Source organism: Hemicordylus capensis, chromosome 1 (assembly GCF_027244095.1).
Source record: "Hemicordylus capensis ecotype Gifberg chromosome 1, rHemCap1.1.pri, whole genome shotgun sequence".
In the NCBI taxonomy this organism is placed as follows: Eukaryota; Metazoa; Chordata; class Lepidosauria; order Squamata; family Cordylidae; genus Hemicordylus; species Hemicordylus capensis.
Window position 1 is genome coordinate 447487840 of NC_069657.1, and position 27985 is coordinate 447515824.

The following is a 27985-nucleotide window of genomic DNA, read 5'->3' on the forward strand; positions in this document are numbered from 1 at the left end:
TACTGAACCACTATCTTGTGAGCATAATTTTCAGTGTTTTACTTTCTGTAAGCTTCAGAGCAACCTGAAATGTGACAATTGGCTTCACCTTCCACATGCCAAAGTTATGTTTAAAGTTTTTGTACAAAATAAAGTATCTGAAGTGTAATTTTCAGTCCCTCAAAGATCTTCCAGTTGTAACTGCCGATGTTTGCAGTATTCACATTCCTTGAAAAAAAGAGAGAGAAGAAGCAAATTAAGGGCAGGGAGGAGAGAAGGAGAGTACGTTTGTAAGATGAATGTGCATTTGGTGTGAGTACTCATGAGTAATGATCCCCCACTTGCAAACTGGGACCTGGAGCTAAGTCTATCACAAGGGGAGCCAGCTGCAGGACCATGCACATCGCAGTGCTGGGCCTTGACTGCAAACAGTACAGGGCATCCCATAACTCTTAACTCATTGCCTGCTCCCTGTTGTGGGGATAGTGTGAGAGAGAAGATATAGTGAGATTTCATTCTCTCTCTCTAGATACTTGTTACAGAGACAATTCAAAAATAACAACTTCTACTATCTAAGGGAAATTCAGCATGAAGAAAATCTGAAACGGCTAGTGGGTGGGGTGTGTGTGTGTGTGGATGGATATTGGGCCTACTCTGCTCCCATCCCCACACACCTTGGCAAACACATAACATCTGTTTTGTTTACATTCTCTGGCAAAACTTTCAAGTTTTCCCTTCTAAATTCCATCATGGAGGGGAAACAAGGGAGTGCATGAAGAGTCTGGAGCATTTAAATCTACAAAAGGCTCTGTGTAGGCCATGTTCACCTGTAATAGCACTGCCCTCTCTCTAGATGAAACAGCACCAGTTTTTCCAGAAGCCAGCCTGCCCTTGCCTCTCATGACTAATGCTATTAAGTCTCCTGTGACAGTCTACAGACAGGCGTTTACTTAATCTGGAAATTGCTGCATGGCAAATGTAAAACTAAATTGCATTCTGCAGTTTAATTTTGCATTTGCCACATAATAGTTTCCAACTTAAGAAAATGCCTGACTTGGTTCTGTAGACCTTTTCTCTGAGAGATTTTTGAAGGAATACAACTTTCACCACTTTCACTGGTGTACTCCATTTGTAATTCATGTATATTTCTTTCCTACCCAACATCCTCTGGATTCCCAGGCAGAGGCATATAAAGCCTTCCTGCTTTACTATCTCCAAAACGGGAGGGGGCACACATTCAGATGAGCAAATACGGAACTGCAGGAAACAGTCCTGTGTTTTACAGCATGCTGCAAGGCCTGCCCAGGCAAGTCCTCCATTTGCTGGTACAGTTGTTCTGGGCTGACCTTGGCAACGCGCAAAGGCTTCCTCTTGCTATATTTATTCAGACATGTCAATGACCTCAATTAAAATCGTACAGGAGATAACACAAACATCAAAGGAATGTTTGAATACATTTAGAGCTGGAGAGAAAAACCCCACACATCTCTATCCGGTTCTGCTTCTAAGACACAGTGGCATATAGGAAGGGCTATTTTACTCTCATAACAACCCTATAAGGAAGTTTTGGCTTGTGACCCAGTATCTCTTTCAAACTTAATCTGTGTGTGCAGCAGTGTTCCCTCTAAAGCGTGCACATATGTGTGCGCACACAAGTTCTTTGAATCCTGGCCAAAGAATACATGGATCACTGTAGAGATATAGTTATAAACCTGTACCCTGACTTTATGAGCTTCATATGTAACGATGGGCCAAGTTTTTACTGAATTGATAATGATGTGTTTGGGCTATACCACTGCAAGTGGTACACCTTCATACAAAAAGAAAAAAGAAAAAAACACCTTCATACAAATAGGCAGGGGGGACGGGACCTTGCATATAACTTATTAGGGGATGGTGATCACTTTCTGGTCTAATCCTAATGTTAAAATTATTTATCAATCTAAATAGGTCTCGAGACTAGTACAAAATCAACTGTGGATGATTTAGTTCCCAAGTGGAATGTAAATTGACCTGGGCAATCTCCTGGGGCCACTCCATTCAGAATTAGTAAGTCTAGATTGTTGGCCATTTGAGCCAAGCACAATCCTGCAAAATTACTAGTCGTATCTAAGAATATAGGGTTAGAGGGGTCATAATCCACATCAACTGAAGGTGGCCACAAGGAAAACCTTCCATACAATGCAATGTCATCGTGTCCCATTCTCACATTACAGGCTCCAGCAACAATTAAAGAATCTTCAGGATACGTACCAATTAACTGGGAGATATACATCTCTACCTCTTTCCATTGTGTCTTAATTTGGGAATTACAGCGTTGAGTGGGTAAATATAAATTGATACAAAGAAGCTTTGTTTTAAAAAAGGAAATCAATACAGCCATAACCCAGTTAGCATGGAAGGGTAGTTTTAAGACCTGTCCATTTAGATGAGAGGAGATAAAAATTCCAAGGCCCCCTAATGGTCTACCACCTTTCTGGCTCGTGATTGCCGGTTTTGATAATTTGATGATTTAATCTCTGCAGTCGACCAAATCTCCTGTATTAATATAATGTCAGCTGTAGAAATGAAATTCAAGAAGTCACAATCCAGTAGTTTCGAGCCCCACCTGTGTACATTCCAAGAGGTTAAGGTGACTGGCTTGCTGATGTTGGAATTGGGCAGACTGTCAAACCTCAGACCCAACCAACTCATCGTCACCACCCTGCATATAGAAAACTAGACATCAAAAAACTTGTGTGTGTAGAAGAACAGAGGCTTAAATCCTCTTTCCCTTGCATGCTAGTATAGGAAACTTGGTTGCTTGGAGGAATATTCAATCATGTGAGTCCCTGCTTGAAGTGGTATAGCCCTGACACAGCTCTACCACTTCGCTGAGAAACAGGCCCAACAGTATTGTAGTGTGCCACTAAGCACTTTCCACTTCTCTCACCGTTTTTGACTTTATTTCTTTTCCAAGTTTTGTTTTAAGAATGCGTGTTTTCTCGGATAATTTGTTTATTTCTCTCCTTAGTTCATCTATTTGTAGTCGGTGTTCACTGCAAGGGAGAAAGAAATTCCAAGAGGCAGCTCCCTTACAGCAAAGATAAGTAACTGGTTCAGCATCCTCAGCCCACACTGGAACTCTATCATGATTTGGCAAACCTCATTCAGTTAAATTACTCTACACAGTTTTGCTCACCATAATAATAAATGCTAAATTACACTGATGCTTGCTCTAAGCTTCTCAAAGTGGGAAAATGAGATATTTCCACACCAGAAGGCATATTTTCAGGATTAACACCTGGATTCACTCTCTCCCCCACCCAAACAAATAAATAACAACACACATTTGTTGCAACATACCCCTGATCATCTGAAAGGGCCCTTAGCAGTCTGTCTAAAGATATATTTTTTTCTGACGGGCTATGTAAAAAGGGTTACACCAGCTATTGAGGGTGCACCAGCCATGTGGGCAAGGGCAAGCCCACTAGCACAGCTAATCACCAGGTCCAAATGCAAAGGCAGCAGACAGAAAACGTCAACCTGGTTTGAAAATGAGTCCCTCCCCACAAGAGTTGTGCAAATTGACCCTACATAGTGGTTATCTATGAATCTGGGTGTAATATCAAATTACAATATAAGAACAGCCCTGCTGGATCAGGTTCAAGGCCCGTCTAGTCCAGCATCCTGTTTCACACAGTGGCCCACCAGATGGGAAGCCCACAGGTAAGGGCTGAGGGTATGCCTTCTCTCCTGCTGCTACTCCCCTTAACTGGTACTTAGAGGCATCTTGCCTCTTAGGCTGGAGGTGGCCTATAGCTTTCAAACTAATAGCCATTGATAGACCTGTTCTCCATGAATTTATCTAAGCCCTTCTTAAAGCCATCCAAGCTGATGGCTGTCACAACATCTTGTGGTGGAGAATTCCATAGGTAAATTATGCATTGTGTGAAAAAGTACTTCCTTTTGTTGGTCCTAAATATCTTGGCCATCAGTTTCATGGGATAAGCCCTGGTCCTAGTATTATGAAAGAGTCTTACCAGAACTGCCCCCGAGATGCTGGCTAGACACCTTGATTATGTTTTCTGGCTTAGAGTGGGGGAATTAGTTTGGCTAAGATGGGGCAGCTTGGTTCCAGTATCAAATTTGAGCAAGTTTAGTGTCTTGGAAAAGATAAGGAGTCCGAAATACAGTACAACAGTTTTATTGCAGGTATACTGGGGTAGAGAATGCAAAAGCTCAGTCAGGCAAGGCAATGAATCTTAACTAATGTTTTAAGTAAATATGACTTGGCAATAATTTAGCTTATTTAGCTCAGCTGGTCGCTCAGCATGAACAAAGTGTGGGCAATGTGCCCCAAGATCAGAATAGTGAAGTCTGAATGGGATGCCCTCACCTTCTCTTTCAGAGAGAAGGCAGAAGCCAGCAAGCAGACCCCATTTCAAAAGGAGAACCAATTCTAATGCCACTCTGAGATTGGAACTGGGTGTTATCTTGATAGAGGCTAGAGCCTGGCATCTAATACTAATAAACTGGGCAAGAATCAACTTACTGCTCTCAGGTCTCCTTCCCTTGTTATTATTGGATAGGCACTAATCGAGCTGGTGGAAGAACTTGTCAGGAAACTCCGTACCTATGGTCTTTCACTTGAGGCAATCCTCTCTCTGAGTTTCCATAGGTAGAGTTGTGTTGAGAATTTTGCTTCCTAGACTGTAAGTGAATCTCACTGGGCAGAAAACTTAGCCTGTAATCCTGCACAGAGTTAAGCTCCTTAAATCCCACTGACTTCAATGAGATTTCAACAGCAGAGATTGCAGCCTTGGCTACAGGAATAGTTCCACTGGAGTGGCATATACCAGATCAGAATCACATGATGTACAGGTGAAACTCGGAAAATTAGAATATCATGCAAAAGTCCATTAATTTCAGTAATGCAAATTAAAAGGTGAAACTGATATGAGACAGACGCATTACATGCAAAGCAAGATAAGTCAAGCCTTAATCCTATATAATAAAAGGCTAAGTGAGTGGCCGTGGCCTTGGAACGTTGGGGATCTGCGTCCCTGCCTCTCTGGGTTGTTCTGGGCCTGCGCGAAGCGCAGGCCCAGAACAGCCCAAGGGAGACAGGACCGCAGACACCAGTGTCCCAAAGCCACGGGCGGCCATTAGCCAACAAACACCCGACCTCTCGCCACGGCCCCACGGGCGGCCATTACGGGCCAATTGCTGCCCGCCCGCCCGCCACCACTGTCCTGGACCCACCGGCGGCCATTTCGGCCCAATCCCCGGTCCTCTTTTCAAGGCCCCACGGGCGGCCATTTCAACCCAAATACTGCTGCTGGCCGCCCGCCCGCCCTCCTTCCCGACTCCTGAGTCCCCAGTCCTCCTTTCATGGCCCCACGGGCAGCCATTTCCACCCAAGCACTGCCGATGGCCGGCTGCCCGCCCGCCCTCCCTCCCTCCCTCCCGAGTCCTCCTTACCCCCGCCATGTCCGTCGGGCTAAAGCTACTTAATTCAAGAGAGAAAGAGGAGCTCGCACGCAGAGCTCCTCTCTTTGCAACGGCTCTGCCCGGACTGACACTATGGAGGAAAAGGACGTAATAGGCGTCCTTTGCTCCCAAACCACCAGTACGGGCAGAGGCTTTGCAAGAGAGAGGAGCTCTGCTTGCGAGCTCCACTCTCCCTCTTAAATTAAGCCGTTCTTCACCCGACGGACACGGCCGGGGCGAAGGACTCTCCTCATGGGAGGGCAGGCGGGAAGGCAGCGGTGGCGGCTCCGTGGGCCAATTTGGCCCGGGCTAAGGATGCCAAACTTCAGAGGAAGGGCGACCGGGAGGGTAGCGGAGCCGGCGGCAACAGCACCATTAACCCTACTAGCGCCCGTTATTTTAATGGGCTTAAAAATACTAGTTTGTTATAATTGTGATGATCATGGCGTACAGCTCATGAAAACCCCAAATCCACAATCTCAGAAAATTAGAATATTACATGGAACCAAGAAGACAAGGATTGAAGAATAGAACAATATCGGACCTCTGAAAAGTATAAGCATGCATATGTATTCAGTACTTGGTTTGGGCCCCTTTTGCAGCAATTACTGCCTCAATGCGGCATGGAATGGATGCTATCAGCCTGTGGCACTGATGAGGTATTATGGAAGACCAGGATGCTTCATTAGCGGCCTTCAGCAATTCTGCATTGTTTGGTCTCATGTCTCTCATCCTTCTCTTGGCAATGCCCCATAGATTCTCTATGGGGTCAGGTCAGGCGAGTTTGCTGGCCAATCAAGCACAGTACACTGTATACTTTTCAGAGGTCCGATATTGTTCTATTCTACAATCCTTGTCTTATTGGTTCCATGTAATATTCTAATTTTCTGAGATTGCGGATTTGGGGTTTTCATGAGCTGTACGCCATGATCATCACAATTATAACCAAGTAAGGCTTGACTTATCTCGCTTTGCATGTAATGCGTCTGTCTCATATATCAGTTTCACCTTTTAATTTGCATTACTGAAATTAATGGACTTTTGCATGATATTCTAATTTTCCGAGTTTCACCTGTACCAATTGGGAAGATAATATTTTCAGGGTATCAACAGACCACTGGCAGAGTCACCATAGTGCAAACTGGTCCAAATAACAGGCCGCCGCACTTCAGGAGCTGTGCCCCAGCTACACCCCCAACGTCAGATGTCAGGCGTGGTTTGCTCACAAATGGGGCTGCGCCCCACATTTGTGAGTAAAATCCGGCCAGCGCTGCGAATGCCCTAACCCCATTTGTGAGCAAACCACACCACATGCATCTGATGTCAGACACTGACATGACGTACGGGGTGTGGCTGGGGGGGCCACAATGGCAAGCTGTACCTGGGCCGCCGCTGACCTCCCTCCGTGCCTGCAACAGACATTTGAACATTTTACATACATCATACCTGGACTTTTCTTGAAAGGTACAAGAAATGTATTGCTTAAGTTTGGCAATCTTTTCTTCTCTGCACCTTATTTCTGCCTCAATCTGCTTTTTCATCTCAAACACCAGCTCTGCGTGCTATACAAGGAAACAAGCAAAACTGTATTGTAATTACTAATTATCGAGGGGTAGGTTAGGAAAATATTTGTATTTCAAATATAACAAGCCGACCCCGCACAGAGCATCTGTGCGCTCTTTGTGGCCAGCTACCTCTCTCTCTCCACCCCCCATCTCCAGCGGGGCCAAGTGTGGCCGCCGCCGCCAGCGGGCCGAGTGCCCCCGCCAGCGGGCCGAGTGCCCCCACCATGGCCACCAGCGGGCCGAGTGCCTCCGCCGCCGCCGCCAGCGGGCCGAGTGTCCTGGCCGCAGCTGCCAGCGGGCAGAGTTCCGTGGGCACTCCTGGGTGCGCCAGCCAATCAGGCGCCCCCGCAGCCCAGCCAATCAGCTGGGCTGCCGGGACGCATTTTTCCCTGGCACACCCAGGAGAATTATATATATAGATTGCATTGTAAGTATGGGTCCTTGAGGACTCATATGGGTTAAAATGTAAATTATAAGACATTATAAGGTTTTAAATGTAACTTTTATGGAATATTTTATTTTATCTTTTGTAAACCGCCTTGAGATACCTTATGAAAAATGGAACAATAAATAACAAACATAAGTATGGCAAGAGAGATGAGTTAACAACTTGTTCCTGTTTTTCTTTTTGACAAACCTGTGTTGCTTGTTCTTGAATAATTTTTGTATAGTGTGTTCTCGTTTCATCAAGCAGCTGCATCTTCTCTCTAACTAAATGCTTAGATTCCTCCAACTGCCTTTCAGTCTTATTCCAGTGTTCCTTTTCTAATTCAACTGCTGTGTTATATTCAGTAGCCTGTCAATAATAGAGTTTTCAGAGCAATGATATTTATTTATTTATGTATCTATCACATTTATATACTGCCTGATACAGTGTACACAATTTAAAACACAACAAATATAAAACAGAGTAAAAAATAAAACAATTTTATATAATAAAAAGTTAAAACAATTTCATGGGATAAAAACAATTAACCGTTTAAAATTAATTTCAGTTAAAATCTTGAGAAAACAGGTGTGTCTTGAGGGTCTTCCTAAGAGCAAACAGAGATGGAGATGCTTTTATTTTGATAGGGAGCATATTCCAAAACCCTGGGGCAGCCACAGAGAAGGCCTGGTCCCAAGTCACAACCAAATGAGCCGGTGGCAACCATAATCGGAGCTCCTTAAAAGGTGACAGGTTTTATGATAAAGGTGCTCTCTTGAGTACCCTGGACCCAAGCCATTGAGGGCTTAATAGGAAATAACCAGCACTTTCTATTTTGGTCGGAAACATATTGGCAGCCAGTGCAGTTCTTTTAAAATCTGTGTAATATCGTCCCTTCGGGTTGTCCCTGAGACCAGTCTGGCTGCCGCATTCTGTACCAATTGTAATTTCCAGACTACGTACAAGGCAGCCCCACATAGAGTGCATTGCAGTAGTTAAGCCTGGAGGTTACCAGCACATTTACCACTGTTTTCAGGTCATCTACTTCCAGAAATGGGCATAGCTGATGTGTTGGGTGTAGCTGATATATCAGCCAAATAAAAAGCCCTCCTGGCCACTGCCTCAACCTGATAATCCAGAGAGAGTTTTGGATCTAGGAGCATTCCCATGATACCTACCTGAACTTTCTGGGGAAGTGTAACCTAATCCAGAACAGGAGATCTAAACATTATCTCAGGTCCCCCACAGTCAGTATCTCCATCTTATCTAAATTCAACCTCAGTTTGTTATCCGTCATCCTGTCCATTATGCCATTTCCTGATGAGGTTGATATAGAGAAATCGATTTGGGTGTTGTCAGAATATTGATAACACCCAGAATCAAATCTCCTGATGATCACTCCCAACCTTTTTCTGTTGATGTTAAAGAGCACTGGAGATAGTATGGAGCATCGTGGAACTCCATACTTTAATTCTTGCTTTGCAGAGCAGTCTCCAAGTGACACCATCTGGAATCTAGCACAGAGATAGGAACAGAGCCACTGTAAAACAGTGCGACCCAATCCCACCTCCCTCAGGTGACCCAGAAGGATATCATGGTTGATGGTATCGAAAACCACTGAGAGATCCAAAAGAATCAGCAGAGTCACACTCCCTCTGTCGATAGCCAAGTGGAGATCATCCATCAGGCTGACCAAGGCAGTCTCAACTCCATAGCCCACTCAAAAGCCGGTTTGAAATGGTTGTAGATAATTTGAATAATCCCAAACTGCTGGAGCTGACAGGCCACCAACCGCTTAATCATCTTGCCCAACCATGGAAGATTGCAAGCGGGTCTGTAATTAGCTAACTCTGAGTGATCCAATGCAGGTGTCTTCAAATAAGATCTAATAATAATCCTCGGCCCTCCCTTAGAGAAGCATTTATAATAGTTACCAGACCATCTTTGATAATATGATTTCCAGATGAAATAAGCCAATTTGGGAAAGGGTCAAGAGAACAGGTTGTAGGATGCACAGTCCAAAGCAGTTGGAGTTACAAACTGAAAGTGATCCAATTTAATCCTATAAGAGGAGTTGCTGGGCACCTCCACAGTAGACTCTGCAATAACTGTAGGATCCAGTTTGGCCCGAATATGAGAAATTTTATCTGTCACTGAAGATGTCACAGCGAATGACTGATGGTTCTAAGTTCAAATTCAAGGGGGAGGGAGCACATATTAGTCTCCTTGCAACCCTAAACAGCTCCCCTGGATGTGAATTTGTGGAAGCAATGCAGGCAGAAAAGAACCACCTTTTTGCCACCCACACTTCCAGAGCACAGATCTTAATTTCAGAGCAATGATATTAATTGCTTATAGTCCAGCCTTATGCATGCTTATTGCTAACTCACAAATAAGTCTCATTTGTTCTCTATTGCCCTGCACACAATATCAGTAAGACTCCCCTCATTTAAGCTGCACACCATGGCTGTAACAAACCACCAGACACTGTATCTTGCTAGTAATAAACATCTACCTACCTCTGCCAAGGTGGGAATCCTAGGTCAGGAAACTGTGGTCTGATCTGGAAAACTACCTAACTGACCTTCTCTCTACCTTACCCAATGCGTATACAGTAGTAGGCGGCAATCTTAATGCTAGACTAGGCCCTGATGATGATACTCTATATGCATGCTATCAGTGCTACTCGCCTCACCTGGACCCCTTCACTTGAAGGTCAGGAAGCCAAACTATGCAGGACTCTGCCTGGCCCAAATGGTCAATAGACTTAACCTCTACATCCTAAATGGCTCCCTTGAAAATGACCACCCTGCTGAATTTACCTTCTGAGCTGGGAACAAAATGAGTCTCATCAATTACATAATAGTCTCTGGAAACCTGTTTCAATCTGCAGACTGCTTTGAGGTCATCCCCCAACTTGACAGTGACCGCAGTTTCCCTATGCCTAAAACCCTTTGTTCTGAAACCCTATGCCAAGGCTCTATACCAACCACAAATTCTACCAGCGGAAAGAGCCTGCCCCTTCAAGTGCCATGCCCCCCGCAAATGGACAAAGCAATAACAGAACTCACCTCAAAACAGTTCCAACACATCTGCCTTTCTCTGCTCTCAGCAGAACCATTCCAACTCAATCCTAGAGAAATATAGCTACCTAGAGCAGGAATTATAAAAGCACCTAACTCACGTAAACACTCCTCACCTCAAATAGCACCTGTGCAGCTCCAAACCATGGTTTGGCTCTGAATGTGTTGAAGCACCAAAAGAAAGAAAGAAAGAAAGAAAGAAAGAAAGAAAGAAAGAAAGAAAGAAAGAAAGAAAGAAGCTCATTGCCAATGACAATGCCCACAAAGCTAGTGTAGGACCTTCATCTGCGCAGGCCCTCCTTAAGCAGAAGAGGCAATACAAACAACTTCTCAAACACAAGAAAAGAGATGCCATGAAAGACACCTGGTCACATCTCATCCAAGCAGTCAGAACCAATGACAGCCCTATTTTGCCGCATCAGTGCAGATCATCTCAGCAACAGCCTGACACACTTGGACAGCTGCATTCCACCAGAAGTCTGGGAAAGACACTTTAGTGAAGTGTACAGAGATGAAGTAGGGGACCATGGATGCCCTCAATGCAACAGAGAGGGCCTGCCTCCCTTGCTATCAGTCACACCCACAGAGGTCAAGGATCTCATCTCCCAACTAAGACCAGGGAGGGCTACTGGAGATGGTCTAATCCCCCCATGATAAATAAAAAATAACTGAGCATGGTGGGCTCCCATTCTGGCCTCACTGTTTATATTTATTGACAAGCACGGTCATATCCCTAGAGAATGGGGGATAGCAGTTATTGTTCCCATCTTCAGAAAAGAAGATGGACCCCTATCTAGGACCCCTATATGACTTAGAAGAGCACTACGGACCCTTGCTCGATATTGTAAAGAGGACCATCTGGAAATAAACTACCATAAAATCAAAAGCATGGTCTTTGCCAGGAGACCAAAGACATACTCCTGGCATATAAACAGGAACACAGTCGAGTAGGTCTGGGAGGGAATGGTCTTTTATGCATCCAACACCAGGAAGGCACATGGCAACTATGTTGCCCAAAATGCCCAGAGGATCGCTGTCACTATCTTAAAATTATTTCTGACAAAAGGTGGCCACTACATACCTGCAGCCCTCAAATTATTTGAAGCAAAGTTGCTGGTGCAACTTTTCTACGGAGCCCAGCTGGGCCCCTTCCCCAACATCGCCCCTCTGGAGCTCGTCCAGTCCAAATTCCTAAGAGCAGTATTTCAGATTCCCTGCTGTGTCTCCAATGCTGGTTTACAATTGGAGGCAGGTCTGGTGAAACTGGAGGCCAGAGTATGGTTGACTATATTCAATTTTTGGCTATCCTTCTTCCCAATGGGCTTAGCCCCCTTAATGATGGAGGATGGTTACCAATATACCTGGAAGAGAACCCTGCTGGCAAAAATTAACACCACTTAGGCTCTTCCTCCAAGTTTAATTGCCAACAGTTTTAAATTTGTCAAACAAGGACTCCAAACAGGGTGGATAAAAATCAATGATTTAAAAAAAAAAATCAAAAAAATCAATTTTTTTGATTTAAATCGGATTTTTTTGATTTAAATCAGATTTTTTTTAAATAAAATGCTTTTTGAGGAAAATATATTACCATCCAAAGGTTATTCCATCATGAAATAAAGATTAGTTTTTTAATTATGTAGAATAAGGCTGTATATGTTTAATTTTTTTGGTAAATAAATTCCATTAATCCATTCACAATGTCATGCTCTTCCAGAGGTTTTTGTAAGATTATTGGGCAGTTTCTCTGCCTACAAGATATTATCACAGATGCTTGGTTTACTTTTGCAGTTCTCAAAACTGAATTTGACTCAGCAGAGATCACATGCCTCTTCTTCACAGCAAAAATGTTATGACATGAACAGAGTTGAGAAAAAGACCTTAATCCTATTGTTCTACAAACCTATGAATACAGAATCAACCCCTTCATTGCTAAGTTTCAAGAAGTTCAGTGAAATAGAATAGAAACAATATTTTTCTGATTGTTTGGAGTGGAATAGATCTGCACAAGAAGAAAGTGAAACTAAGTGTGAGGAGGGAGGGGCAAGCAGACAAGCAGTACAAAATGAAAGTGAAACTTTCTGAGCACAATACTGCATAGCCACAGACAGACAAGTCTTTGGAGCTTTTTGTGTGTATGACCTGAGGTTTATCACATTCTTTCCTTGGAGGAAAAAACCTATAATGGCAGCAGGCCGTAAAAGAGACCCAGTTTGGCAATATTTTAATGAAGTTCCTTTACCTATCGGTAAGGCAGGCATGCGTGCAAAATGCAAACACTGCAACAAAGAAATGCAAGGCCTGGTGGCCCGAATGAGGCAACATCATGAGAAGTGCTGTGATGAAGATGACCAAAGAAACACATTTGAACAGGCAGGATCTTCAGGTTGGTAAACATTTTTATTGAATCATATAATATTTCTAAAGACTGCCTTGAACTGTCATGTTTCAGCAAAATTATATCTCTTATTATTACTGCATGTTACTGTCATTTGGTACAGTTATGAAGAAAAGCAAATATTCCTTTTGGGGCAGTGCTGTGTACAATAAGCAGAAATTGTATAAACAATAAAATAACAGCATTGACTTTTTTGTTTAGGGGAATTCATGGATTCTGGAAACTATCCACCTTCAAGATCACCATCCTCCTGTTCTACAGTTTCAGAGTTATCCATCCAGGATAGTGCTTCATTAGCATCATCATCAGACACCCACAGCCACATATCACTATCACCTAAAAGAAAGAAAAAATCCTTCCCTCCTGGAACCACCATAGATAAGTTTGTGATAAAAACTAGCAGATTAGAAAAAGAGTTAATTGATGAAAAAATTGCCCAGTTTGTTTATGCAATGAACTCTTCTTTCCGTCTGACTGAGAACCCACATTTCATTAATATGGTTCAGTCACTGAGACCAGGATACAGTCCACCCAGCAGAGCAGATGTTGCAGGGAAACTGCTGGATAAAGTGTATGACAGAGAAATGGAGCAATGTGCAACAGCTCTGGAGGGTAGAATTGTTAACCTAAGTATTGATGGGTGGAGTAATGTCCACAATGATCCTATTGTATGTGCTTGTATAACAACAGAAGAAGGGAAAGTCTTCCTTGCACAAACAATTGATACGTCAGGAAATGCACACACAGCAGAATACTTACAAGAAGTGACAGTAAAAGCTATAATAACATGTGAACAAAAATTCAAATGTCTAGTACGCAGTTTGGTCACAGACAATGCTGCAAATGTATCCAAGATGAGAAGAAATTTAGAAGAGCAGGAAGGGAATACAAAGCTAATAACATATGGTTGCAGTGCTCATTTGCTGCACCTCTTAGCCAAAGACTTAAGTGTTCCAGAAATAAAGACTAATGTTGTTGAAATTGCTAAATACTTCCGTAACAATCACTTTGCTGCAGCAGCTCTGAAAAGGATGGGTGGAACCAAGCTAACGCTCCCACAAGATGTTAGATGGAACTCTGTGGTGGACTATTTTGAGCAGTATATCAAGAACTGGCCTATTCTGATGACAGTTTGTGAACAAAATCGAGATAAAATAGATGGCACTGTCACGGCCAAAATCCTCAACATTGGGCTTAAGAGAAATGTTGAACATATGCTGAGCATCCTGAAACCCATCTCTGAATCTTTAAACAAAATACAGAAAAATAGCTGTTTTATTGCTGATGCTGTTGAAATTTGGAAGGAACTGAGTGAACACTTAAAAACAGAACTACACATGGACAGAATTAAATTACAAGCATTAAAAAAACGAATGGGACAAGTACTGTCTCCAGCTCATTTTTTGGCAAATATTGTCAATATCCAGTACCAGGGTCAAAACTTAAGTGCTGAGGAAGAGGAGTTAGCTATGACATGGGTATCCAGCAATCATCCATCTGTAATGCCAACTATAATAAACTTCAAAGCTGAGGGGGAACCATTCAAGAAATATATGTTTGCTGAAGATATTTTAAAGAAAGTCACACCAGTGAACTGGTGGAAGTCACTTAAGCACTTGGATTTAGAGACTGTTCAAGTAATGATTTCACTTTTAACAGCAGTAGCTTCTTCTGCAGGCGTTGAAAGAATATTATCTTCCTTTGGACTCATTCATTCTAAATTGAGAAATCGTTTGGGACCCGATAAAGCAGGAAAGCTTGTTTTTCTTTTCCAGATTATGAACAAAGAAGAAGATGAAGATGACGAGTGAGCTACAGAGGACAGTATTTAAGTTTTTCATGTGTAGGCTGGGCTGACAGTCTAAGTTTCTTAAAATATATATATTTTGTTTAGCCAAATTAGTTAACAAACATGGATGTTTGTTTAAGCAAATAACATATGCTGTAATGTTATTGTTTCAGTTAAATAAATCTATTTAAATTGTTATTATTAAGGTAATGATTATTTTTCTCCTTCCTAAGTACAACAGAAAAGTTGTCCAAATATGAATGATTAACCTATTAAACTGGGGATAAAAAAACTAATATGAAAAGTTGTTATTCTAAAAATCTTCATCTACTTGCATATTAAAGTTATACCAGCAAGAATTAGTCTTTATGTAGAAAACTATGATTTAAATCAAGCCTTACTGACTAGTGATTTAAATCGTGATTTAAATCGTGAATTAAATCAGTTTGATTTAAATCAAATCCACCCTGACTCCAAAATATATATAAATAAAAATTTTAGGAAAACATTTGCTGCCCAGGCCAATGCATGTTTAGGTAAAGTGTGCCGTCAAGTCAATTTCGACTCCTGGTGCCCACAGAGCCCTGTGGTTTTCTTTGGTAGAATACAGGAAGGATTTACCATTGCCATGTCCCGCACAGTACGAAATGGTGCCTTTCAGCATCTTCCTATATAGCTGCTGCCCAATATAGTAGCAGCGGGGATTCATACCGGCAACCTTCTGCTTGTTAGTCAAGCATTTCCCCACTGCACCACTTAAGGTGGCTAATGCATGTTTACCTACAAGCAAATCCCACTGAGCTCAATGGGAATACCTATTAAATATGCTTAGGACTGGGCTAGTAAAATAAAAAACCTACAAATGTAAGTATGAATGGGACCAACAGGAGGGGAAATTGTATATTTAAAGGTGGGGTACATATGCATTATATATATATATATATATATATATATATATATATATATATATATATATATATATACACACACACACACACATATATATATACACACACACACATATAATGCTAAGGGCGTACGATGCACATCTCGTGGTACGTGGCACATCTCATGAGAGTTCTGACAAGGGAAGGCACGGTGGAGGGCTGAGTAGTGGACGGAGGGGCAGCTGCTGCCAAGGAGGAGCAGGAAGGCAGCAGTGGAGGGAACAGAGATATTGAGCAGCGGCATCACACAGCAGCAGTCTAGGTTGGCTCCAACTGCTGGCCTCCATCGCCCCGCCGAGTCTCCTCATGAGGAAGACAGCTGAGCCAGGGCTGGAGCGCGCACTGAGGGCCGTCCATGCAGGCCAAATGGGAAGCCCCAGCTTGGCCGTCGTTCTCACAAGGAGACTTGTCCGGGTGACGGAGGCCAGTGGTTGGGAAAGAGAGAGGCAAATTGCTGTGAGTGGGGAATCTCCTGGTTCACAAGCAAACCATCCGCCCATGGAAACCAGCAGAGGTGGGCTGGGGGCAGGGCCTGGAGGTGGGGGGTGGCTGAGAGTGGGTGTCAGAGTAGGCAAGTGAATGAGTGAAAGGCAAGTGGGTGGCTGAGAGTGGGCGAGCCTTGGAACTGGAGAAGGGAGAGGCAGCAGTGGGGGAAGGAGGCACCTCCCTTTGTTTATGGGGGGAGGGAACGGTTAGGGAAGTTAGTACTTTGAGGGGTGGAGAGAGTGGGATTGGGGGTGCATGTGGAGGGGTAGCTGAGGGGGTCCTAGGGTGGGGTATGGGGTCCCCCCCCAAGCCAAGGGGGACGCTTCCTCCTGCTACCACCTTATCTCCCTTCTTCAGCTCCAAGGCCAAGTGCTGGCTCCCTCTATCCCTGCAGACAAGCAAGCTAAGGCCGCAGCCTGTCCTGCTCTGTGTAGGTAAAGGGCTGGGGCCCCTTGTGGCTGCAAGCCTGAATTGTCCCCTTTGCTAAGCAGGGCCAGCCCTGTTTTGGATCTGAATGGGAGACCACATGTGAGCACTATAAGATATTCCCCTCAGGGGATAGGGCTGCTCTGGGTAGAGCATCTGCATGCTTGCCTGCAAAAAGTTCCAAGTTCCCTCCCTGGCATTTCCAAGATAGAGCTGAGGGAGATTCCTGCCTGCAACCTTGGAGAAGCTGCTGCCAGTCTGTGTAGACCAGACCTGCACAACATAAGGCCCGGGGGCTGGATTCAGCCCGCAGGGACTATTTTAGTGGCCCCCAGGTATCGTGGAGCAACACAGGAGCCGGAAACTACCTTATAGCACCATCCTGTGCATGCTTTCTCAGTAATATGCTCCATGGTGTACCCAGTGAGGCTTACTTCCATGTAAACATTGCAGCCTGAAAGCAACAGCAATTTAGGAAGTGGAGAGGACTTGGCATTTGTTTGGGGCTGGCATGCACTCTAGGGGCCCCACTGATTGAGCAGGGACAGGACCTATTTTCTGGCCACTATCCTTGGTTAAAACTATGGGTCCATTGACAGGGGAAATAGAGCCACAAGTAACTAATAATATTTCATTTTAATGTCATAATGTACTAAAAATTTGACCTCAGGCCCTGCACATCAAGTTGTGGATGGTTCCGGCCCAGCAGGGCATTTGAGTTGTGCAACCCTGGTGTAGACAGTACTGAGCTGGATGGATCAATGGTCTGACTGGGTATAAGGCAGTTTCCTATGTTCCTAAATATAAGAGGCAGCAGGAGCACGTGGCTGTGAGGGAGGGAGCCAGACAGGTAGGCAGGCTCCAATGGGGCTGCGCAGAAAGAAACAAGGGAGGGGAAGAGAGGTTGAATGGGGAGTCTGGAGACTAGCAATCAGATGCTCTGTGCGGGTTAAGCTAGTACATAAGTAAAAGGCTAGGTATACTTATGGGTACTGAGGAGGTTGCTTTATACCAAGTCACACTATTGGTCCACCTAGTTCAGGACTGTCTACACTGACTGGCAGCAACTCTCCAAAGCTTCAGGCAAGAGTCTTTCCCAGCCTTACTTGGTGATGCCAGGGACTGAACCTGGAACCTGCTAAATGCAAAGCAGATGTTCTAACGCTGAGCTACAGCCCTATCTCCTTATCAGAAAGACAAGACTGGCTTCAGTTCCCTCACTGTACACCTGGAGACAAACTAGGGTTTGTTGATCTATGATATGCTCCTTGATCTTATGTGAATTGACGTATATTCTCAGGCCTAAAGTGTAACATCTATCTATATATATGTAATTCTCTAAGATGTACCCGTCACTAATCCCATGTGTGGCAGCTCTAGCAAGAGTTCGTGAGCGAGCTGCTGAGAAGGACAGAGGAAAGTGGCGGCAGACAGGCGTGCAGGCAGAGGGGGGAAAGAAAATGGTGGCGGGGGGGAAGTGGTGGTGGCAGGGAGAGGTGAAAATGGTGGCGGCGGGAGGGGGCTTGAAAATGGCAGCAGCGGCAGGAGAGAAAGTGGCGGTGGCAGCCGGGGGGGGCTGAGAAAGGGGGGAGAGCCGAGGGGAAGGGGGGAAGGAAGGGGGGAGAACTAGAGGTGCAGATGCTCTGCACCCAGGCCAGCTAGTTTAATCATTAATTCCGCTACAGATTAGTAAATCTGAATTTGCAATACCTGGTCTTCAATTATTTTCATTAATCTTGATATTGTTGAATCCTTTTCTTCCAGTGTACCTTTGAGCTGTAGATTTTCCTTTTGCAGGATTTTAATGTTTTCCAGAAAATTGTTCTCTTCAGATACCTGTTTGGTTATAAAGGTGATCAATAGGATCTGGTCAGTACAAACATGGAAGAAGTGAACATAAAAACAGCCTCAGGAGGCTTACTTGGTCCATCTAATTACAGTGAACAAAACTATGCAAATATTCTGCAAGTAAAGTTGTAAAAGGAGCCCCAAGAGCAGTTTGGCACTACTTTGTGATGAGACACCAATTTCCCCCTCTATTTTTTGTTCTCAGCCAATATATTGACCTCCAAATAAATGTGACTGTACTATAACCATCCTCTCACGTTATATCTTTTCTTAGGCCTGATCTACAAGAAGTAATATCCTGAAGTGGCGGAGTGGACTGCACCATTTCAGAATTCAACAGGGGGGGAAATCTGCTAGTTTAAAAAAACACCCAATGCCTAGCATATCAAGGAAGGTTTTACTTCAGCTCATACATTTCTGTTAGTTTTCTTCTTGTAGAGAGATTTTTTGCAAAAGGGGGATTAAAAAATCTGATTCCCCCACACTTGCAGTCTGAAGTGGTACAGTCTACAAAACAATCACAACATAGTTTTCCAGATGGCACCAGGGTTATTTTGGCAGAGTAAAACAGCAAAATTTCTCCTGTAATCCAGAGAATGGCAAAGGTGCTCCTGGAAATGGTAGTGTTTTTTGTTTTAAATAGAACTACTGCTAAGAGCAAAGCCTTGGAAAAGCCTACAATTTTCAGGAGTGCTTGCGCCATTCCTTGGACTCCATGGGAAACCCTGCAGAAAATCATTTTAAATCTCAAGCCATTCGCTTGCTAGTAGAAGCAAGATGAACTTCTTCTAGCCTGTCTCCTTCGTTCTACCCAGTCTGGGAAGTACCATCAGGGGTTGGGGGGATGGTAAAGCCATACCCCTGAATCACAGCAGCTGCTCTGAACTGGGACAAAACGCAGTGGGAAGCTTCTCAAAGCCCTGAATTTAATCCTCATTCCCAAAGTGCTGAGGAAGCCCCTGAACTGAAGTGGGGCTACTTTGCACTGCCCTATCATTACTTCAATTGCACTATCAATGTATACGACACTTTCCAAAGTAACACAAGCAAATATACAGGCCCCTTCCTTTCTCCTAACTAGCCTGATGGCTACAACTCTTGCACACCTGCCTTTTGTGTCTCATCCAGATTTGTTGTCCTGTTACAATTGCATGTGATCTATTCTGCAACATTGTAACCCAAGCCCTTCCCTGCCCCCAACCAGCCCTAAAACCTGAGAGGTGTGTATGCTACTGTCCAAGCTGCAGTGTGTGCATGGGTCTCATAGATATACCATTAATCACATTCAGAAAAAATTACAGAATCTGGTTGGAGGAGGGTGTTTCAAAAGTGCATATTAATACTCTACAAAATATGAGACTGCAGCAGCACATCCAACTGAGGGAGTGCTCTAGCATGTAAAATATTTATATAAAGTAAAGACATATTTAAATATGTATTAAATATTAATTATTTAAAACAAATATTGATGTAACTAAAATATTTAAAGGAAATAATACCCTTGCATATGACATATTTTGATCATGTCAGGGAACCTGGGAAGAAACTTTTTAAAATAATAGGGTTGTGTTGCGCTGTCCATGGGATGGCTGCAGTGAAATTTTTTTAGAGCGCAAAACTGATAAAGAACATTTAAATTAACCACAAAAGCTGATTGATGCAGCTGATCTTAGCATAGCAGTGCCTCAAGAACATAAGCTACCCTAGCAACATGCTTTAAAAAATATATTAGCCAGGGATTTACCTAAACACACACATATATATATATATTGTGACTTGGGACCAGGCCTTCTCTGTGGCTGCCCCAGGGCTTTGGAATATGTTCCCTGTTGAATTAAGAGCATCCCATTCTCTGTCTGCTTTCAAGAGAACTCTCAGGATGTACCTGTTCTCTCAGGCTTTTAACTGAAAAAATTAAAATTATTTAATGTGTTTTTATCTGTGATTTTGTTTTATTTGTTTTAACTGTTTAATACTGCATTTTATATTTGTATTTATATAAGTTTTTTGTATTTTTTAAATTTGCACACCGCCTAGAGATGTCTATATCAGGCGGTATAAAAATATGATAGATAGATAGATAGATAGATAGATAGATAGATAATCTTCCCACCAAAGAACTCCTAATAAGCTACTATCCGGCAACAACAGGATGGCCTGCAACACAGTTTGACAAGTACTAATCTACTACACATGGTAGTAGGAATCAAGATAGTATAATTTATTACTACACAAACTCAAAGCTCTTGTTTCTCTGCATTCCTTGGTAGGAATCCACATGTTTTTGCTGGATTATGTGAGTGACTTGTATAAAACAAAAATAATATCTACAGAAACTTCAAGGACACCCCACCCCCACCTTCAAAATCCACTATGCTTGTTTCTTTCAACATTCGGATTGCCTGCAGCTCATATGAAAAACCCAAAGCCAAAACAATGCACTGGAAAAAGTGAAAGAAAAAAACAGATGGCAAATGGAACCAGATGTCTCCCCATTATATATTATTAAGCAGCTTAAACCACTTCCTTGAGCGTCTTGCAGAATGCCCCTGCCCAAGCATTTTGAAATACTAAATATTCCAAAATATACTTTTCCTTATAAGCCTTCTGTATGCATCTTGAAATGTACTATATTAGATACAGAAATCTATTTGATCCATGTGTTATGGGCAAAACTCAATCTTGCCTGCTACAGCCAAAGTTTCAGTTTCCCCAGTCATTATGAATACAAATACGACAAATATTTATATATCTCTTTTCAACAAAAGTTCCCAAAGCAGTTTACGTAGATATAAATAAATAAATAAATAAATAAATAAATGGCTCCCTGTCCTCAAAGGGCTCAAAATCTAAAAAAGAAACATAAGATAGACACCAGCAGCAGCCACTGGAGGGATGCTGTGTTGGGGATGGATAAGGTCAGTTGCTCTCCTCCTGCTCAGTAAAGAGAATGCCTCTTTTAAAAAGGTGCCTCTTTGCTCAGCTAGCAGGGGAATGTTAGCAGTCTGGAATGTAGCTGGGCAACCAGTGAGACAATCTGAACAAGGATCTGTTCCATCTCTCCTGGTACTTAACCCAGCAGGGAAGCTGGAGATTTTTTATTTAGCTTCTCTATCCTGCCCCCTAGTGGTTATATGGATATGCTAACTTGACATTCAAAAGAACATGCCATAGAATTATTTTATAACTGGCTCTTACAAACACACAGCGACTATGCTGTTTTCTTCATATTCCTAGGATAACCTTCCCAGAAAATGGGGTGTGCCTTGGCAATCTGGAAGTAAAACCAAGCCAAAAATCGATCCCTGACTCTGCAGTCCTATTAGCAGGTTACAAAATAGGAGGGATTAGGGGCTCAAAAGGGGGCAGAAGTGTTCATCCCAAATATTGACATTCAGGAAGCACTGTAGTGCTCAGAAGTGGCAATGAGGCAACACTCCAGAATGAATATCTTTGCTGCTATTGCAGCTAGAGATGTGCACAGAACCGGCAGGGGCGTGCTTGTGCAATGTGCGCACATGCGCATCTGCTACTTCTGAGCACTTCTGGAAAATGTAGCGCAGGGGCAGCAGGGAGGTACGCTGCCACCCCAATGGATGTTTAAGAAACCGAACGCCGGCGGGGGAAACGCAGCGGGTGGGTTAAGTGCATCCTCCTCCGCCCTTAAAGCTGCCTCCCCTCCACCGCTGAACCAGCAGAACCACCCGCCGTTCGAACTGGTTCGGAAGCCCATAAAAGACCTCCGAACCAGTTCCATGCACATCCCTAATTGCAGCACCCTTAAAAAAATAATAATGTCATTTCCCCCACTATGAACAAGTAAGTTCTCATATATCCAAACATATCTGGCTGCATAATGCCACTGAAGGCAAATGAGGCTAATTCAGAGAGAAGGACGGTGATACTTCCTGAATAGGCATTGAGCTCACTACAGATGAACTTTTTTTGGCCTCAGTAACAATGGTGCTGCTGCAGCTGATCGGGACCATGAAGACTCTCTCTAAACAGTTTGGGCCCTGGGTATTTAAGGGAATGCCTTCTTCGGCATGAACCCCACCGCCCACTGAGATCTGCTGGAGAGGTCTGTCTGAAGCTGCCACCGGCTCATCTGGTGGCCATTCAGGGATGGGCCTTCTCCGCTGCTGCCCCGAGGCTTTGGAATACCCTCCCTAGAGAAATAAGAGCCTCCCATCTCTGACAGCTTTTAAAAAGTCTTTAAAAACACATTTCTTCACCCAGGCTTTTAATTAATGTTGTTTTAATGGTTTTAATGCTGTTTTAAAATATTACTTTGAAATTTTTAAACTGTTGGAATGTGTGTGTTTCCCCCCCTCTCCCATTTTGTCTTAACGAATGTAAGTTTTGGGTAACAAACAATGCAACATTCCTCAGGGGATTACTGTACTTGTGAAAGTGAAACCCTCCCAGCTAGCCACCTGTGCTCTTGCTCTCTTAATTCAAGTCCAGTGGTTGGGCAGAATACACATTTTGCTCCATAACTCTGCTTCTACAAGGGCTAGAGCTTAGCTTAATAATAATAATAATTATAATTATTATTATTATTATTAATAATAATACTGGAATAATAGCAGATGAAGTCATGCAACACTTATTAACTAACAAACAGCTTCCAGTTGAACAGAAAGGAAATTGCCCGAACACCAGAGGCACAAAAGACCAGCTGCTGATTGACAAAATGATTTTAGAAAACTGCAAGAGAAGAAAAACAAATCTAAGTGTTGCATGGATTGACTACAAGAAAGCCTTCGATTCATTGCCTCACACAAGGATACTAAAATGTTTAGAAACAACTGGTGTCAGCAAAAACATTCAGATATTTATTTAAAAAAAGCAATGAGCATGTGGAGTACACAGTTAACAATCAATGGCGAGACACTTGGGACAGGTTAGCATTAGAAGAGGCATTTTCCAAGGGGACTCACTATCCCCTCTGTTGTTTGTAATCGCCATGACCCCACTTTCACAAATACTCAACAAAACAGTCCTCGGATACCAAACATCTAAAACAGTGATTCTCAAACTTGGGTCCTCAGGTGTTATTGGACTTCAACTCCCATAATCCACAACCGAAGGCCACTGAGGCTGGGGATTATGGGAGTTGAAGTCCAATAACACCTGAGGACCCAAGTTTGAGAATCCCTGATCTAAAACATCAAGAAAAATCAACCATCTGCTGTACATTGACGATCTGAAGTTGACGATCTAATAGTCAGAAATCGAATCACTGCTAAGCACTGTCCGTATATTCAGTAGTGATAGAGCAATGGAGTTTGGACTAGACAAGTGTGCTGCATTAATAATGAACAGAGGGAAAATAAGAAAAACAGAAGGAATAGAACTGCCCAATGGAAGCAAGATCAAGAACCTGGAAGAGAAAGAACATTACAAATACTTGGGCGTTCTCCAGGCTGATAACATCGCACACACTGAAGTTAAAAGAAAAATTGGAAGTAAATACATCAGGAGAGTCAGAAAAATCCTCAAGTCCAAACTCAATGGCGGGAACATCATACAAGCCATAAACACCTGGGCTATACCTGTTATTAGATACACTGCAGGAATAATAGACTGGACCCAGGCAGAGCTAGAGACACTAGATCGTAAGACCAGGAAAATCATGACCATCAATCATGCTCTGCACCCCCGCAGTGATGTAGATCGGCTCTACCTCCCTTGCAGCTCCGGTGGAAGAGGAATGCTGCAAGTCCATCAAACAGTAGAGGAGGAGAAAAGAGGCCTTGAAGAATATATAAGGGACAGTGAAGAAGATGCACTTCAAATGGTCAAGAACGCGAAACTATTCAACACCAATGAAACAAAGCAGGCCTACAAGAAAGAACAAGTCAAGAACTGAGCAGAAAAATTGAGAAATAAGCCCCTGCATGGTCAATATTTACACAATATAAGTGGAAAATCAGACATCACCAAGACCTGGCAATGGCTTAAGAATGGCAACTTGAAGAAAGAAACAGAGGGTTTAATACTGGCTGCACAAGAACAGGCACTAAGAACAAATGCAATAAGAGCAAAAGTCGAAAAATCCACCACAAACAGCAAGTGCCGCCTTTGTAAAGAAGCAGATGAAACAGTGGACCACCTGATCAGCTGTTGTAAGAAGATCGCACAGACTGACTACAAACAAAGGCATGACAAGGTAGCAGGAATGATACACTGGAACATCTGCAAAAAATATAAGCTACCTGTAGCCAAGAATTGGTGGGACCATAAAATTGAAAAAGTTGAAGAAAATGAAGATGTAAAAATATTATGGTACTTCCGACTACAAACAGACAAACATCTGCCTCACAATACACCAGATATCACTGCAGTTGAGAAGAAAGAAAAACAAGTCAAAATAATCGACATAGCAATACCAGGGGATAGCAGAATAGAAGAAAAAGAAATAGAAAAAAATCACCAAATACAAAGATCTACAAATTGAAATTGAAAGGCTGTGGCAGAAGAAGACCAAAATAATCCCAGTGGTAATTGGCGCCCTGGGTGCAGTTCCAAAAGACCTTGAAGAGCACCTCAACACCATAGGGGCCACAGAAATCACCATCAGCCAATTACAAAAAGCAGCTTTATTGGGAACAGACTATATTCTGCGACGATATCTATAACCATTTGACAATAAAATTCTGGCATCCCAGGTCCTTGCGAAGGACTCGATGTCTGGATAAAACAAACCAGTCAATAATACCTGTCTGACTGTGTAAACAAGAAATAAATGAAAGCTGAAATCCAGGCAAATCCGGCTGGGATAAGCAATCCGGGTGAGATGCTTAAAATCCAGGTGATATCTGGAATTCCGGAAGTCATGGCAACCCTAGCCCATACTGGCTTCCATTTCATAAATGCAAAACTCCATTCTGAAAGACAGCTAAGAAAAGCAAGCAAAGTCATTCCTCTTGAACACATGTGTATGGCATGAACACATACACAGAAGCTCTTCTCACGACCAGTGAGAAGAGCTCTCCCCACAGATGATCAGAAGGCAGCCCTGACTGCCGGATCAGCCACCCACATGACTGCCGGCTCCATCACAGAGCCGGTGGGGGCTGTGGGGATCGGGGGTCGTGTGGCCCCCGGAAGTTCCAGGATGCTCCGCGTGAGTGTGCGGGGCATCCTGGAGAGACCCCCAAGCCCGGGAGGCTTCTTGTAGCCTCACCTCCTGGCAAGGGTCTCGTGTGCAGCACACGATCAGCACACGATCAAATAGATGAGGTTAAGCACTCGCTCCATTAACCTCGTCTAAAGGGTGGGGTACTTTGGGAGGTTTGCTGCTGGGAGCCACATGGCTCCCGTTGCAGCACATGATCGGCCAAAAGTGGGCTAGGCTGATCGTGAGAATAGCCTCACTGAGAATAGACTTCACTTTTTGGGCTTTGCTGTTCAGCTGATTATATCTGAAGTTGCTTTTCTGTTTAGCAGTCATTATAATACAGTACAACTGAAATCTGACTCTGTGATATGTCATCAAAAATTCAAATGAACAGTCAGCATTCCAAAAATGTACTGTTGTGTTGTCCACATGCATCTTAGTGTACATCTGAATCCACCCATATTTTGCTAAAAAAACCCACCCCCGATATGTTCTAAACAGGGAAGGGTAATCTCTTACCTGAATAGATTTGTTGACACATGCTTTTTCATCTATTATAGGACCATTCCTGACTTTTACAGTTGAATTTGTTCCTTGATTTCCAGTTGCCACACTGACAGTGCAAGACGGAAGCTTCGGCTTGGCAACCATGAGTGTCAGGCCACAATGTCTGAATGGTTCAGGCACTTTAAAGGCACATCCATTAATTTTCAGTGCATGGGACTTTGTGTGGGGCATTTTTGTTGTTGTTCTTGCATTCAAGTAGATTTATCCCTATATATGTAAAAGTCAATTTCCAACATTCTGTTACACTCTAGTGTGATCAAGGAACAAAACCAAGAAAAGGGCTGTGCAGAAAGGAGCAGGCTTGATTTTCAGTGGCTGGCTGGGTCGCTAGGAACAGAGCGCAGGGTAAGCCTCTGTCCTAATTCTGTCCCCAAGGGCAAATAGGATTAATCTTCATCTAATCTATTCCAGGAAAAGTATACTACATGGGGACTCAGAGTTGCCAGAACCTAAGGGGTATACTCGTGGGTCAAATGGGCCATAAGCCAGAATTTGGCTTTTTTAAAGCCAGATCTGGCCACCTAGCTTGGGGTTGCTGCTGTGAGGTTAAAATCTGCTCTCTACCCCAGGACTGGGTTGCCTGCCTTCACTGATGGGGACCTCACAAGGGTGGTGGAGGTGGAGGAATGTGTTACTGTGCACAGAACGCATGAAGACACACATCATCCCTGCTGCCCCCTCCCCAGGCTTCCTGCAATACGTAAACAGTAAGTGTGGGCTGATGCCTTCATGTTCTACTTGTGGGCTTCCTGAAGGCATCAGGTGCACCACTGTGGGAAACAAGATGCTGCACTAGAGGCACCTTTGGTCTGACCCATCAAGTCTAACCCTTCTTTTGTTCTTCTGTGCAACACCCCCCCCCCACCGATCTCAATAGCGATGGGCATTTTGCTAGCAGAGTTTTGCATTAAAAACCCCACAAAAACGACATTTGTGCATGTAGCTGCAACCAGTCTTCAGGAGTCTATGAGGGGAACTGGGAAATCTTTCCTCTATGAATTAGGAGGAACAGTTCCTCGGTGGGATAGATGCCCTGGCACCTCCATGGGCCTCTGGAGACCAGACAAGGGATTTCTACCTTTTGTTGAAAATGGTCCAACTTAGGCAAATGTCCCAGTGGGAAAGACATTGTGGAAGCTGGATTAGAAGAACTGCAGCTGCAAATAGGGGAGGTCGGGCCCTGATAGGACCTCCGGCAAATACATAGCTGAGGGAGGCGGGAGGAGGGATGATAGCTCCCTGATGGAGTGGGGCGGGACTGATGACGTCACACCCAGAGGTCTTACTACATTTTGTCCTTAAGCTTCATTCCGTTTGTTTACGTTTATGTTGTTTACAGTCATACTGACTGTAAAGAAACAGTCAGAATTACAAGCTTTAAAAACATGATGACGTCCAAGAATGGTGGCTAGGCTGGGGGTGTGTGATGTCACGCACCGACACACGTAGTAGTCGGGTTGAGTGACGTCACGATCAAAAGGCACTGGGTTGTGTGAGGGTCCGGGCCGGGTGGGGGGAGCGCTGTCATGCGTTCCAGACCAGCCCCTCCCTCTCTTTCCCGCCCACTCCCTCCTTCCATCCCAGAGAGGCACCTTGCCTGAGGCCTTCGCTAGCGGCAGCAGCAAGCAGGCCCAACGCCGGTCGTTGCTAGGCGACCAGACGCGGGGGGCGGGCCGGGGCGGCCGCTGCACTGCGACAAGCCGAAAGAAGGGCGCGCGGCCGCCGCGCTGTACCCCCGGTGCGCGCGCCAGACCACCCGCCCGCGCGCGATTGGTTCGTGTGGACCGAGGGGAGGCGGTGCCTGTCGCTGAGCCGCGCGCTCATTGGCCCTGCGGGGGGTGAGTGACTGGGCGCTTTCCCCTCCCTCCTTTGGTC

At 43.9% G+C, this 27985-nt stretch overlaps 3 protein-coding genes across 8 annotated transcripts in view; 2 read left to right on the top strand and 1 right to left on the bottom strand.

The window, feature by feature from the left end:
• Positions 1-15: 15 nt before the first annotated feature.
• On the bottom strand, positions 16-27860 carry LOC128323620 (uncharacterized). 6 transcript variants are annotated; one of them, XM_053247063.1, is made up of 7 exons: positions 27703-27857; positions 26063-26317; positions 18280-18405; positions 7654-7812; positions 6898-7013; positions 2912-3017; positions 16-207 (listed from the first exon to the last, which is right to left on the bottom strand). In XM_053247063.1, exons 2-7 carry the CDS (start codon positions 26279-26281, stop codon positions 160-162), a joined length of 774 nt encoding a protein of 257 aa, XP_053103038.1. In that variant the 5' UTR covers positions 26282-26317; positions 27703-27857; the 3' UTR covers positions 16-159. The 6 variants fall into 6 exon arrangements, with proteins under 6 accessions (XP_053103038.1, XP_053103057.1, XP_053103048.1 ...); XM_053247082.1 differs by having other exon boundaries at positions 27708-27855; XM_053247073.1 differs by lacking the exon at positions 27703-27857 and adding an exon at positions 27189-27440.
• Positions 12328-14837, top strand: LOC128323583 (uncharacterized). Its single transcript, XM_053246981.1, has 2 exons — positions 12328-12909; positions 13123-14837. Exons 1-2 carry the CDS (start codon positions 12708-12710, stop codon positions 14730-14732), a joined length of 1812 nt encoding a protein of 603 aa, XP_053102956.1. The 5' UTR covers positions 12328-12707; the 3' UTR covers positions 14733-14837.
• The window catches only part of SANBR (SANT and BTB domain regulator of CSR), a 75491-nt gene continuing 75197 nt past the window's right edge, over positions 27692-27985 (top strand). The window contains exon 1 of the mRNA XM_053246925.1: positions 27692-27948. The gene's annotated coding sequence lies outside the window, so the exon portion shown is untranslated. The remainder of the gene's footprint in view (positions 27949-27985) is intronic.